This window comes from Anas platyrhynchos, chromosome 3 (assembly GCF_047663525.1).
Source record: "Anas platyrhynchos isolate ZD024472 breed Pekin duck chromosome 3, IASCAAS_PekinDuck_T2T, whole genome shotgun sequence".
Classification (NCBI taxonomy): Eukaryota; Metazoa; Chordata; class Aves; order Anseriformes; family Anatidae; genus Anas; species Anas platyrhynchos.
This window is the reverse complement of record NC_092589.1, coordinates 55,844,813-55,860,685: the sequence shown is the minus strand read 5'-3', so window position 1 is coordinate 55,860,685 and position 15,873 is coordinate 55,844,813. Positions and strand designations below refer to the sequence as shown.

General features: G+C 38.5%; 1 protein-coding gene across 5 annotated transcripts in view; it reads right to left on the bottom strand.

Moving 5' to 3' along the window:
* Positions 1 to 15,873, bottom strand: part of TIAM2 (TIAM Rac1 associated GEF 2) — a 172,371-nt gene that overhangs the window by 24,264 nt on the left and 132,234 nt on the right. For 4 of the 5 annotated variants that reach the window (XM_072035929.1, XM_072035931.1, XM_072035930.1 and 1 more), the window contains one exon: positions 6,166 to 6,269. In XM_072035929.1, the coding sequence (XP_071892030.1) occupies positions 6,166 to 6,269 (104 nt within the window). Of the gene's footprint in view, positions 1 to 3,446; positions 3,749 to 6,165; positions 6,270 to 15,873 lie in introns of those variants that run through there. The other variant, XM_072035935.1, reaches the window with a different exon arrangement.

The window sequence follows — 15,873 nt, the reverse complement described above, 5'->3', positions numbered from 1 at the left end:
ACACACGATTTTGAGACCACTACGATTATCATTGTTAAATCCCTTTCCTACAAAGAAGAGAAGAAGGGATGCTAATTGCGGACTACTCCCCAAGCTTTTGGATCTTGTCAACTGCTGAAGAGAAGTTCTCATGATTGAAATTAGGGAAAGATTCTTAATGTCCTATGGATGTTGAGTAGACCTTCAGGCAGACATTTCTCTTGCAATTAAGGACATGCTGTGCAAGCAGGAACTGCCTGGGTACTGCAAAATAGAGCTAATAAGAAGCTATCACCATGAACATCATTTAACTGTAATTGCCTCCATGCATAAAATAGGTTTGGGACCACATGGGCATACCAGTAGTTTTTAACTCCTCTTGTTTTACTTTTCCCAGAGAGACCTCTGGTTGAGCTTCTGGTCATTTCTACTTCTCTTTCTTTCAAGTTAACTCAACAATTGGTGTTTACTTGATTACTAATATTCACCTGCAATCAAAACACAATTTTTACTTCCCAGTTTTGAAGTTTTATGCAAAATATTATTGCAAATCTTCCTTCTAACTTGGTATATTTTAGTAAATCTTTAACTTTCTCACTCAAAAATCATACCAGGAAACTGTTTAACTTTGGTGGGGAAGAATAAACATTTCTTGACCCATTAACAACCATCCACTGCTTACATACACATTCAGACTGATGATTCTTATATCATATCTGAGCATGGATGAGTGTCATCACCCGATCAAAATAAATAAACAAACCACCACAACTGAACATATAGGATTACATTTACTGACAATGACTATAGAAGGCTGTTGGGTGTGTTTTGAATAATGTTGTCCTGAGCTATCTCACAGCACATATGCTATAGATCACATGCTTGTACAATGTTTTCTAGGTAATAGATTAGAGGAATATATCATTTCTAGCATGTACTTGCTTTCTTCTGGAAGAAGAAATGTCAGTCAAATCATCCATAAACATTAAACAATTATGTTAATTTTCTGCTAAGATGGGACTCTATGAGTAATGATTACTAACTGCTTTAGCTTCCATTATTCCATGACAGCTGCTGCAAATGCCCCTTCCTCCCCCCAAAACCAAAGCAACCACCACCTTTTCTTTAACAAATGGGTGTTCAGACAGACTAGCAATGGGATATACATTTTTACACTCAGGTTTGAACCTAGAACACCATATAGTACACCTGGGGATTTTTACTCTTTTCTGCATGAGAAGTTGACGGCTTTAGTGCTGTTTCTACTGAAGGGCCTTCCACACTAGTTTTAGATGGGTTCAAAAGAAATCATTATTTTTTTAACCTTATGAAGAGCATCCCTCCAGTACATGGCTACACTGTATACACCAGAGGCCAAAACACTATATGCAGCAAACTTTTTACAATACTCACTGATTTTTATTACAGAAGTAGCTGTGTGAAATCAGTTAATACGTAACACAAAGATGTCCTTTTTGAAATCATGCTGCACTTTGCCTTTGTTGGAAGCGCTGTTTTGGGAAGCTTGTTGTGATAAGTGTTGCCTTCTGACCCAGTCTCAATCTCTCCAATTACACCACTCAGGGACCATCTGACACGCAATCCAAACACTCAGTTGCACTTATTTTTAGATGGTCTGGAAATAAAATCTCATAGTCGAAACATCAACTTCTCACTACACCTGCCATACCTCCTTTCTGGCAAATGAGGGACTGTCCAATACTGGCATCACAGTAAACAGAAAACACAAGCTTCAAAGGCACTGACAAGATTATTTCACATTATATGAAAAACTGAAGCATCCCAAAGCAGATTCTGAAATGCACAAGTTTGTACAATATATTTTTCTATTTTTGGTTTGCACAGTGAAGCAAAGGCAATTTTGTATGAGTCTCTATACCCAACTTATTCCCCAAATCTTTTACTTCATTATTTGAAAGAAATACAGAACCACTTCAGAAACGTTATAAAATCAAACCTGTTGTCCATTCTGTAGAAAGCAAATTCTTGTTAACATTCAAAGTTTCCCATCACACTAGCTTTCATTTCTGCATCTGCAATGTTAATTTTTGAAGATGCCAGCATAAAGCCATTTTGCATTCATTGACTATTTTTAACTTGATTACAAAGTTTCACACTAGCTATTTTTCTTAAGTGTGAAGTTATCCATCTTTCTTATACTCTATGATATAACTGAGAATGTAATAGTTATTTCATATGTTCGCATAGCTTACTCTACATTTTTTTAATACGATCTGTAAAATATTTGAAATGAAAATATATCTTCTCCCCCACACAGATGCATTTATATGAAGATCTGTCTTTCCTTCTGTTGAAATTTATTTTGATTTGGAAAATAGTTGTCTTTGATCATATTCAAAAGATTTAGAGTAACTGAAAATCAGATCACAACAGTCTCAACTCCTATCCTTAGGATAGGAGTTACATATATAGTAAAATTTCATCTTTTAGCTATGCTTATCTTTCATAAAGGGATATTCACAAAATATTGCAAATACAAAGTAAAGTTAAGCGTGGTGGTACGAGACTACTGAAGTTAATTTAGAGGAAACCATGGGCTAGAGAAAGGACTTCTGACTGATATGGATTGCAAATAGAAATCACAAGTAACTAAAGGAAAAGCAGTATTCTGCATTCAGTTTCATGCTACTCTGATACACGGAGACCTTGATTCTTGGCAACTGTCAACATATTAGGATTTAACAGAGCACCAGGGGCGCTGACAATTAGTTCTCAAAATGATTAAACACAACTAAACCTAATTGTACTGACAGGCATACCGAATCCCCCGATTTTCTGAGGTCCTCTATTCTTCTGTCAACAGGACACCTACATACTCCAGAACCAACAATTGCAGGGATGACTTGCCACTGCCACATAAACAGTATTTTAACACAGTTTGTAAATGTACTGCAGCAAAACGTGTTAGAGGTATAACATCTATCCTTGGTAAATGAAAGAGAAAACAAATATAAAGCAAGTTTTCATTAAAGGTATAAATGAGATATTCCAAAGAATATAGAGCTGACAAAACTAATGAGCATCTGGAATGGATGGTTCTTGACATGCATGTGTTTTTAATACTACTTCATAACTGAAGGAGCAGTTTCGGTTTCTGGAATAAAATAATCTTCTATTGTCCTTCTAATTCATTAGTTAACTCTTAGATGAAAGACAAACACAAGACTCTACTAAATTCATTCAATTCTTGGACTACAAAAAATGAATGAGCGCATGTTTGAATGTAGTACATATGTAACAAAAGACTTTTTCCTTTGAAATTACTTCCGAAATTCCTCCCTGCATTTTCAGTTGAGTCTAACCTTGAAGAGAATAATAATGAAAACCAAACAAACAAAAATGTTCCAAATGAGAAACTTAAAATCCAGAAATCAAACATGCAACCATTACATGGAAAGCTTTAAGATTGCTTTTTATTTACTTACATTTTATGGGAAACAAATCAAACAAACTTCAAAGGAGTCTGCTCCCTCAGAACCACGTAATTACATCTACAGCTGTTGTCAACTGGGAAATGAGCATGTCTAGCTGCTTCTCCTCTGAAATAATCCCAAACTGCCTGTTGTTCCAGGCTGTGCTCAGAACCTCCCAGTGCCACCAACGTCCTCTCCACAAAGCTGTGGCTACAGATCTTCTCTCCCCCATACTTCTGCAACATTGCGTAACACTGAGGTGTCTGCACTACTGGTCTCCCACAGGCATGGATCAAGTTAGCACAGGCAGGAAACAGAAGGCAAAAAGGGGAAAAAAATCCAGATGCTGTGCTTTTTGCGGCTGCACGATTTCCGCAGACTACCTTTTATTAGCAATAGCTATTGTTCATCTGGCGAGCAGTCCTAAATCACAGCTATAAAAACAGAAATCATTTTAATTCTTTTTATACCCAATCACTGAAACACATATAGTATACGCTGCTTCCTAAATTTACTGTGAGCTTTTTTTTTTTTTAATTCTCCGTCTATTGGAGAAATCAAAAGGGTCAGACAAAAGCTCTGACAGTAATAGGCACCCTCCAACAGAAAGGCGGCAATCAATTACAAACCATTTGCAGAAATTGTAGAGCTGTCACAGACTCGTTTACAGCTGCAGTTCAAGTCAGACTGCCTTTGATTGCCAAGCCATTTCTTCCTCCTTGCACCATGAAAACTAGGACAGCTTCAGATAGTTTTTAACAAAAGGACACTAGCAGACCCACACGCCAGCCCAAGAAGTGAATTGCAATATGGTATGGGCAGTTATTGCAACATATTGTGCACAAGCCATTAATATTGATAGATGTGACAGATCTTCAGCTGGAGAGAGGAGAGGAAGCAGACCTGTCTGTTTTCCCCTCTTTCTTTATGACCTACAACTGCAGCACATAATTCAGAGCTTCAGGACAAATTTAGCATGTTCAGAGCAACAACTGCCTTAAATTAATTGTTCTCTGTGTATTTAAATCTGATGAACTCTCCCTAATTTCCTACTATTTGCTGTATATGACACGGACAATCAGGAGTGACTTTGACAAGCAAAGTCTTTGTTTCTTGGCTAAAGTGAAGCTTGAGCCCAAGAGGCTCCAGCAGGATGGGTGCTCAGTCCTGTTTGTGCACCCAACAAGGAGGGCACCACAAGGCACCTGGGCTGCAGGGGGGACCTTGCCAAGCACCAGATTCACAGGGCAGGCACTGCCTGAGCCTAGGTGTCACCCCAGCTGGGTTCTCACAAAAAGCAGGTGGCGGGTGCTTTGACCCTCAACCACTAACACACTGCAGACACCCTAGAACTGGACAGCAGAGAAATCTCCATTGTCCCTTCCAAAGGAATAATGGGCCTAGGGTGAGAAAAATCTCCCTAGGATTTATTCTTTACTGGTTGCAAAGACATTTTAGAACTGTAACCAAGGTGAAACGCAATACACAAATTATCTCTGTGGGAATCCCCTGTGAAGCTGGAGATAGGCTAAAGGCCCCAAATCACTCTGTGTCTCCTTACTCTCAGAGCAAACTGCATAAAGTCACCCGTATTGGACTGAAATAGATGCTAAAACATCTTTAACATTTAGCAAAGAAATGGTAAATGTAAAGGAGGATCAGTTCTTCTCAGTAAGGTGTGGCTAGAGGCACAATGCATTCTTCATTTTGGTCCTCCGAGATTTTAAGTTTGCCTTACCCTTCTACCCTTCCTGTCTTATCTCTGCTTCTCCATCTAAAAATTTCATTCAACCTAGTAAAAAATAATATATTCCTATATGAACTTTTGTTTTGTTATGTAATTGTGTAATGCAAGTGTTATCACACGTGATTTGAGATACAACCATATCAACAACAAAAGTAACAAACCACTTCTGCCAATAACTAGTAAAATCATATACCAATAACAAGGATGCCAATAACTAGTAAAATCATTGCTACAGACATGAAAACTACCCATGCCAGCAGCTGGAGGTTTCAAAACAACATGCACTTGAGCTGGACAGAGATTGCAATTTGAATGACACAGCAAAAAAAAAAAAAAAAAGTGCTCTTTGAAGACCAATGCATTCATAGGTTGACACACTAATTCTGGGGATTCCTGCCTCAGTCTCCAAAGCCCTGAAAGAAGGTTTGAGTATCCATTACTCCAGCTGAAGTTAAACAGCAACTGCAGGTGCATAAAGGTTCCCCAAATTAGACAGCTGGAATCACTGGTCTTCCAAAAACTGGGTCTCTCAAAGTCTGTAGTCCAGTCTGAAATTACTGGTGTTAAGTAAGTGTTGCTATGGCCACTGCAATCTTAACAAAAAGCCTTAAAACTCTCAGCAATAACTAAATAAATAAGTATATATATATGCATTACATGAACTGAATTAGTTGAAAAGCTACAGCAGTTTCACTGTTCTCTGGAGAAGTGGGTTCAAGCAACACATAAAGATGAATTTGATGAGTTTCCACCTACTTACTATTTGCCCCATCACAATGCTTTTGGAGATACAGCAGCTATTCCTAAGATGCTGACCTGTCAACCTGACCTCAAGAAAACAAAACACTAAATACACTAGTAGGCATTCAATTTTTCCAAATTAGTGCTATACATTACATTCTTCCACCCAGAACGCAGAGCATTAACACTAAGTCACCGCTGCCTTTTTGTTTATAAGGACTGTTACCTCAATCATGTTCTTACCCTGAAAGGTGGATCAGTCTTCTCCCTGTGTGGCACTTGGTCCAGAGTGCCATCAGTACTGCTCCTTTTCAAGCTGGATGTGACATCAGGTACATTACTAAAATCTGCATTTGAGAGAAAACAAATAATTTAGAGGGTTAGAGAAGAGGAACAGGAAAAGCATTTGGTTTTATCTGCAGATATTTTCAATGTCTAGCAGAATTACAGTAGGGGGGCAGAAGGAATACAAGATTTGCCACTCACCCCCATCACCTGAAAAATAGCACAAGAGGTCAAAACAAGAGAAACTATGCCTGCACACTCTGCTTTCAAAACAAGCTGGACTTCTAAGACTATCTGAAGCAATAAGCGTATCTGATCTACAAAAATAAACCTCACGTTCTTGCTAGCGGCATGCTTTCTAAGGTAGCATTATCTATAATCAGCACGCTCTGTGCTGAGACAACCAATGAGGATAATTAAATGCACTCAGTAGTTCTCCTTGGATGAGCACACTATTTGACATGACTTAGTACTGAATCCCTTAAAGATTTAAAAAGAAAAGAAAATTTTGCCTTGGAACAAGGCAAATAGTACAGATAAAATCTCTTCCTCTTACCAACAGTTTAACAATTTTACTAAGTTTGGAGTCCAAATATGTAACACCTGGTACAATGCAAAAATAAAAATTAAAAAATAGTAAGAGGCACTGCCCTACTCTCCTCATTGACAGGCTGTAGCTATCAATAACATTTATATGTAAGCTCAAGATCTATCAAATAATGCTGAACATTCATATAAAATAAGGAATTTTTCTCATTGCATTTCCTCAATTGTCTGCTTAAAATCTGTAGAGACATTTTTAATTAAAACTCTAAGAAATGAAGTAAAATTCCTCTGATCTTTGATCTGCAATGTTATCAACCCAAGCCATTAAAATCATAAAGCAGATACCAAAACACTAATGAGGATTTTTAGCAACCTCATATTACAAAATAGAAATAAAATGAAGGTTTGGTGTTTGGTTTTTATTGTTGTTGTTGTTGTTTTAATTTGCTGCTTTGTCTTCTATCCTGTAAGCCTCTGGGGCATAATTCACACCACATTTTCAAACTTTCCTCAACACCTACAAATGCTGGAGATTTATTTTAAGTGAAAGCTGAGATTCGCATTTAATCACTGACTCAAGAAACTAAGGCGATAATTGGAACAAGTAGCACTCATCTTGCAATAGAATCATGGGAGACTGCAACAATAAAATTGTGAAGGACAACAGTCTCTCTCCACCTGGGTGCTTAAACCCTGAAGCAGGGCTTTTTTTTTTTTTTTTTTTTTTTTTTTTCATTTTTAATATGAAGCAGTTGTTGTATCCTCTACACCATCTCATTCTGATGGAGAGCTACCAACCAAACCTCCCTTTCCCAGGCAGCTCAGAGATCTCTTTGCAATCTGGCTTCACTCTGCAAATCTGGCTGAGGGCAGGGACTTGCTGCTGTCCTGTTCCCCCAGAGTGGAAGCAGCTCCTGTCAGCAAGGATTCACAGACACAGACTGAAATGGAGAGGGAAGTGGGAATTTTAGGTCCAAAAGACCACCTTGCAGCCCACAAGGGGCTTTCCTGGGAATACAAAACATGGCAGAAAGACTTCACAGGAAAGCCAGAGAGAAAGATGCAAATGTTGCTTTCTCCCTGAGGATACTGTGAGGAAATGACTCAGTGTGATGTCATCTTGAAACTTTATTTTTCCATATGTTATTAAGGAGCCTATGTCAAGCTTAGTATCAAGGTTGTCACTTTCCACTCAGGTACCAAAGACCAGATTACTCTGCCATTTCCCTATCCATGTATGACCAGTGTCCCATCACTCTTCTCCCCTCAAGCTTTTGTAGCTTTCCTTCCTGGAAGCAGGTGTAGCTCCTGATATCTCAGATACCCTGAGATACCACCTTTCTACCACCTTTGCAGAGAAATAACACATTCTACACAGCTCCATCAAACAGCTACCCACCTTCATTAAGAATTTAACGAGGAGCCTACTTTACGTGTTTATTCTATTATGCCTCTACCCTTCTTCTTCCACCATGCTTGAATAATTTTCTTCTACCCTAAGAACTTCTAAAGTCATAATGAGCTCCTCTTCTGAATATGGACATGAATGCCTACTGACTTCAACCACTGTCAGCTCCTGGGTTCACAAAAATTAAGCCAACCCTAAAACATGAATCAACTTTATTTCCCATTAGCATTCTTTTTACTTCCATTCTGGGTTTTAATGCACTTTTTTCCCTTACCTCCAAACAGCATGCACCTGAGATTGTCTGCTTTTCTTCTTAGAGAAATACCTTTCCCTGATTTTACAAAGTAACCGTTAAACATATCAGACCTTAACAAAACAGGAAGTAAAACTAACCTACATAAGCAATGAAGCAAAAGCATAAATATAGGAAGAGGACAAAAAGGTAAAACAATCAGTAGGTAGCATGATCAGAACAAACTGGAAATAACAGCAGCCAAGGCAGACAAAAAAAAAAAACAGTGTACCACTTTTTTTTTTTTTTTCCCAGATGATCTATCTTTTCCTCTCCTCACCCTTATCCTTTTTTTTTTCCTTTGCAGCCTATATGGCTGTCAGAGGTGGGCCTATATAGTCTCACCCAGTTTTATAGCATTAGTTATCGACACTGTGTGTTTCTGATTATAGTTAAGGTAAGCAACAGTAAATGTAATTTTACTTAGTAATAACTAAAAAAGTTACACAGAAAGGATCCAAGGTGAGAAAGGACATCCTACTGCATGCTGTTTGCCAAACTAACATGAGGAGGGAAGGAAGGAAGCATGGCTCGTTGATCAGTTTAGCATCCATATCCTGTCTCCCTTTCCTCCTTTTACTATAGAAGCAGACTTCCTCTGGATTTGCTCCTACACACCATTGAACTATTCCCAAAGAGCAGAGAAGCATCAACATCAGCTGCATAGCTAAAAAAAAATATAAATGTCAAGGGGTGAAGAAAAATGAACACTAATTTAGAGAATGTGTAATTTCAAATGCAAAGCCTAAAGACACAACACAATAGCAAGTTTAATGTTGAAATTCTCTCTACTTGTAGCACTAAGTGGAAGGGGAATAACAAGAGGAGTAACCATACAAACTGTATTTTCTTAAAATTTTTACATTTGGATTCATCTCTACTGCAGGATTCATGTAACAAAGATGTTCGAGTTGTGCTACCTTACAGGCCAGGTAACCACCATACTTTCAGGCAAAACTAGTAACACAAGAATAGAGAGTATGCATGGAACTGAGAGAAATGTTATAGATGTGCATGTATGAAAACTGTTCCAGTATATAACATTCTGGATCTTTGCTGGAAATTTGCACAGTAGAGTATGCCAGTAGATACACATTCCTAAAATTCATCCAAATGCAAGGTCAAATCAGTGCTTCCTGGCAGCTCTTTTCTTCCTCTTAACCACTTCTGATGTTCCTTACCTCAATACAATTACTTTACTGACTGGTTAAGAGAAAACATGGACTACTTTGCTGTAAATATGTTGCCTGATAGACTGTCCAGCATAGTAATGGCAAGTTGCATTACAGCAGTACATTACATGTATCCTACTGATACACTGGTGATAAACCTTTCTGGAAGAAAAAAAGGGACTAATAATGCTGGGTTAAACATAACTTGGTTTAAATATTTTAAAATATTTTTTCTGTACTACAGCACATGATACTGAATGCACACCCCTCTGTCCTGTTCACACACATACACACTTGTGCATGGTGAGTGGAAACGTGTATCACTTCCATCTGGGAAGGACAGCATCCTCAGAAGCAGATAGCTGCTTCTTATTTAGCAAACCAGAGTGTCTCCAGATGTTAAATACAAAGTCAGCTTGCTGTGAGCAAGGAAAGTAGCAACCCCAGATAAATGATAAAATCCTTGGAAAAGTACAGGGACAAAATGCCATTGTGTGAAAAGGTTAACTAAATCATATGATGTGTACCAAGCTTTATGCTTAGTTTCTAGCAATGAATGAACAGCACAAAGAACATGCTCAGCACTTTCAGCTACCAACATCATCACCAAAGAAGAAGGTGTGGTGTGTGTTTCAGAGTTTAAATAAATGCAAATGTTCTGATTAAATCTCCTCCCTAATACCATTACTCCTGCAATACTGTGTCTTGCTGGCAGGCAGATACACAGCTTAGTATCATTCAACAGATACGGTGAAAAGAAAGAAGTGTTAATGTAACCACTAAAAGCTGAAAGAAAGTGTACTTCCTAAGTCATGCTCCTCACTATTAATTATTCAGTTTAAATTGGGCACAGAGTGCACAGATGGGACAATCATTGAGAAAGATAAACACATACGGCACATCCAAGAGCTCTGTACGCCTACAGGAATGTCTTTTCCACAAATCTGCAGTGATGCACGTACAAGTGGTCAATATGGAAGACATTCAAATGTTTGTGAGCAATGAGGTACAATGGAAACATATCCTCCAACAGATGTGCGAGACAATAATAATCTGTGCTACAACCCCAGCCAAGAAACCAAAGGAAATCAACTGGAAAACATCAACATCGACCATCCGACAACTCGTTTACCATAAAGAAGTCATCAACAAACGCAAATGTCACTGATCTCCTTTTTCTGCTTAATTAACACAGAAACCTTAATTACTTTCTAGTCAGTGCAGCTCATACCACTTCAGCACTCATTGCAAACAAAGGAAGTAGGAACTGAGAATCTTCTTTCATTTATATATATATATATATTTTTTTTTTCCCAATACTTTGGAATTTGTTCTGTTTTAGATTTTTCTCACCAATTTCAAAAACATCAAATCCTCATATCAGGCATGTCAAGTGCTATCAGATGTCAAGCACTATGTAGGTGGTTAACCACCCCCTTTTCAAACTACAAAAAGAGGGTGTGTTTCCATCTGCCACTCTAGTAACAACAATAAATTGAATAAAAAATTCCTTCTAGATCTACAGTAGAAGACATCAAAGCAGTCTCTTACTCCAAGACATACTAAGAGAGTTGCAGGGACATCATTTTCAGCTCTTGGCAGCAGCAGTTCTGTGCATCACTTGGTAACTACCCTCTGCAAGTAGTTTTGACACCATGACAGGCACAGGCAGCCCTGAACTTGGTAGCAAAATACACACATATCTTTATATATAGCTCCTACACCAGTATTGAAAATTGGTTTTCCATTTTGCCACATTTCTGAGATTTCAAAACTATATGAGATTTCAAAACTATTTTGCTTTATATCAGAATGAAACAATGTTCTTTTACAGTACATTATTTTACATTATATTCTTTTACATTTTACATTACATTAATGTTCTTTTACTTTTTTCTTTTTTTTTTTTTTTTTTTTTCCAAAATGCTGGGAAAGAAACAACACAGGACAAAAAGAAATAGCTTGACACCAGGATATTCATCCGTGATGTAGGAGAGAGAGATGAAGTCTGCTGCTCTGAAGCTTCAGGCAAGGTAACTGAACTTGGGTATGTCTCAGCTAACATAAGTTCCTTGATTAACGGCTAATAGCTGCTAGCCCTTCCTAGTGTCTTTAGCTCCATCTGATCCTCTTACAGCATCAAGAAATATTCACTACAGTGCACAGATTCAGACTCTATAGCTCATGGTAAAGCTAGTCCTATAGGACACAAGTGGCCCAGGCTGAAATCTGTCTATCTTCAGCAGGAAAGGCAGGAAAGGTAGGAAAGGAAATAGTGACTAGAAAATGACCACACCTCAGAGGGGTGCAAACTGAGCTACACTCATGCCCAGCAGAGGGCCATACTTTCTTTATCCCACAACAATTAATCCCTGGCATATGAAATTGAAACACAAGAGAAAGGATTATAATAATGATCCAACTAACAATAGGGAAGCCAGGATGATGCTATGCTATGCATCTTATGAATAACAAGTAATACCTAAGTTTAAAGAAGGAGTGAAAATACTGGGGGAATCTATTGTAGAAGGTGGCAGATCTATGGCCATCATAGTAACCAAAGGCTTTCAAAATTAAATATTAAGGGAAAAAAATTAAAAATGTGAAGATTAATGGGATTCCATATACATGCAGCATGGTTAAACAGACTGCATCAAGCTAACCTGACATCTGTCTTTGATAATAGATACTTTAAAAAACAAAGAACATAGGATATATCTAATGTTCCAGAACCTTACTTTAAAAAAAAGGACAGCTTTATAATATCCCAAGGGAAATTATCTGCTAAAATGGAAAAATATAGTAATTAAAACAAGGCAGAAGTGGCTAGCAGGGAAGGCAGCAGTAGATTGGTCTGAAAGAGCTGCTAGGTCTGGGAAAGGCTACTGGTGGATTTCTTCCAAGGTGAATTTGGTGACCAATTTAACTTGATATTTTCATTATTTGTCTCAGCACAGAAAGTACAACAGGAATTACTCTGATTAAATACACTTATCATTCAAAGTTAATATGTGCCATTAATTAAGAGCATGACTGGACTACCACACAGGAGATGCAGGATGACCTTGAACACAGAGCCGCAGTTCCAGAATGAAATCACACAGGAGAAAGCTTCAGGGACTAAGGAGAATAATTCCTTCTACAGACTGCAGCTCATCAGTTGGAAATATGAAAAAGCAAAAAGTGTGGGTGTGTGGAGAAGAGGGTAAAAACACGAAGCTTTGAGCTAAAGCTACCTAAGCAAAGGTCAAGGCCCACAGAGGCCAATCGGTTATAATCAGGAATATGCCGGTGCAATAATAAGATTGGCTTTTAACCATCACACAAATGAATTTCTGAAACAGGCTTACCCAGGAGAAAAGGATGCAAACAGTTTATCCTATTTTAAAATGGAATAGAAATATTGTATGAATGAGGCTATTGAAAGCCTTGACTAGCAAAGGACTGGGCTCAGTGAGTCTGGGAATTCCTTCCCACCCTATGTTCCTTGGTCACTAATGTAACACAAATAGTATGTAGATAGCTAAATGCAGCTATGCAGAAAAATAGATAGAAGAGCAAGAAGCCTCTGTCCGTGCAGTAGAACACAAGAAACACTTTGTTTCATTAGTGCTGGTATATAAAGATCTGGGCAAAGAGCATTTACGACTAAGACAATGCTTCTAGCACAAGTGCACATAGGTGTAGAAACTGTTGCTAATGGTTGTCTTGCATGCCAGTCACTTGCTGATTCCAGCTTAGACATTCGTTATTAACTCTTCTTGTTTCTCTGCTGCAAACTGATCTTAATCATGGTTGTAGCTCTCTGGCACATGGGAGAGAAATGGCGCTCTCATTTCCTGTCCTCTTGACTGAAGTAGATACATGTTTCAGATATAAAAACATGCATGCACACACAGCTTCAACCAATTATGATGGTCTTGGTCTAGACTGTAAAAGACAGATACCCAGATCTCTGATAAGAGCAATGAACAGCATTTTTGAACACTGATACTGTCTGTCAATTTCAGATATAGGTTGCAAAACAGCAATAACCTGGGTGGTGACTTATATCTGAGAATACTGATATGAATTATAAGCTTAAAAAATTAGGATCCATAATTATGAGGATATGAGGTCCAGTCTATCTTCTAGGGAAGAATGTATTCAATATTTTCACTAATTCCTTACTGTTCTAAGAACTGTCAGTAACACATAACAAAGCCAACTTTTAGTATGCAGGATATTCTCAATCTGTAGACATCCACTACAGAAAGTTTCCATAACATGGCTTTAAGGTTAGTATGGAAATAAGAAATTATATTTGGGCAATAAACTTAAGCCAGGTGTATGGAAAGTTATGTTCTTCATTGCTGTGTGAATTCTCCAGACTGATCAGCTAATTACAGTAAATTTGAGGTTCCCATAACCTTCTAGCCAATGTTACTATCAAGAGAAAAGTAAGTTTCCGAGAGAAGATAACAAACATTTCCAAAACCCCTGGTGCAAATAATACTAAAACCTGAGCCAAATCTCAGAAAGGTACAAAGTCTTGGTGGTCTTAATTCCTTTAGACTTACTGAAAACCAGGGAGTGGTTGGTGAAGCATTCCAGCACTGCCTGGAATCACGAAATATCAGTGTGTTGAACTCTAAAAATGCTCCCTTAGAGATCAGTACTCATAACCTCAGTTAAACAACTCAGCCTGGCAGGTAGCATACATGTGCTTATTTCTCTTGGTCTGATACAACTAGATATATTTCAGGTTTTCAACAGTATATTTATTTACTCTTTTGTAATGAAGTTAAAAGATAGGTATGTAAGCATTTCCTTCTGTATCATTTTCCTTTCTGAAAGACCTCACAAAATATCTTTCAAAAAGTAACAGTTGATCCTGAGGAATTTATAAAACATCTTTCAAGAGATGTTCTCACAATCTTTGTTCAAGAAGGCATCCAAGTTTTCCAGGAGAGATATGAAGGTTTCTGGGTTCACTGACTCAGTTACGAGTAACTCATATGTCTTGCTTATGTCAGGATCAGACTTTTCAGTTCTTCGGCTCATGTTATCTCCTGGGAGCAGCACGGAAGGGGCTCTCAGCTGCTGGCATTCAGGACAGAGCTCATGTTATTTCTTCAGTCCTTTAAATTTCTGCCTATGTTGCAAACAGCACTGTAACTGCAGTCAGAAATGAGAAAAACAAGATTGCCCTGGGAGGAGAAAACAGGTTCCTGTGAAAGGTTCAGTACCTGTTCCACAATGGTTATTTGCATTGGAGAAAATGCTAGTAAAGTGAGAAGGGTCTAGATGAGGTGTGTGGATAACAATAGGTAAGAAGGTTTAGTAGAGCTGTGATGCAAGATGACACTGGAGTTAACATCATGAAGGCCCAGGTCTGGAAGGATCAAGAGGAGTATGGAGGCAGACTGTGCTTTAAGGACCTCATATGAAAGCAGGTCTAAACTCTCTAAACCCTCTTTGGTCAGAGATGGATAGACTTGGTGATACGTCAGTTGAAAAAAATTCACAACCCATAATACAACAATGTCCCAGCAAAAGTGACATGTGGAAAGCTTATTTCTACCTTGTAAGACTCCACTAAAAGGTCCTGATTTACCTCAACCCATTGATCTAGTTCCTCTGCATGTCACAGCAGGAAAATAAACATAAAATTTCACTCCTTTGCACAAGCCTCAGCACAATGACTTGTTACAGAAACAGTTATTTTCTAAACCGAAAGCTTTCTCTACATAGTTTCTTCACTAAGGAAACAGATACAAGAAAAGCCAGCCTCCCTTCAGCCTGCTCTGCTCTGGTCTGAGCAAACCAAGGGACCTCAGCTGCTCCTCATACTTCCTCTGCAGACCGTTCACAGAGCAGAGCGAGACAATCCTTTACCTCAACCAGCTAGCAATGCTGTGCCTGATGCACCCCAGGACGCGGTTGGTCCTCCTGGCTGCCAAGGGCACGCTCTGACTCAGATTCAACTTGCCATCTACCAGAACCCCCAGATTCCTTTCTGTGGGGCTGTTCTTCAGCCTCCCACCCGCCCAAGGGAGTGCTTCCACTTCGAAGCTAGAGCAGAGTCCTTCAGAACCCCTGGGAGTTCCTTGGTTCTGTTCATCATGAAGCAAAGTAATTTGACTCATTTGCTAAGGTCAGCATTCAGGCACCACATATCCTAAGTGTAGATTCTTATTAATTTCCAGTTAAGTTTCACAGAATTATGGGAGTATTCACGTTACATAAATTCCAGTTAAAATTACAGA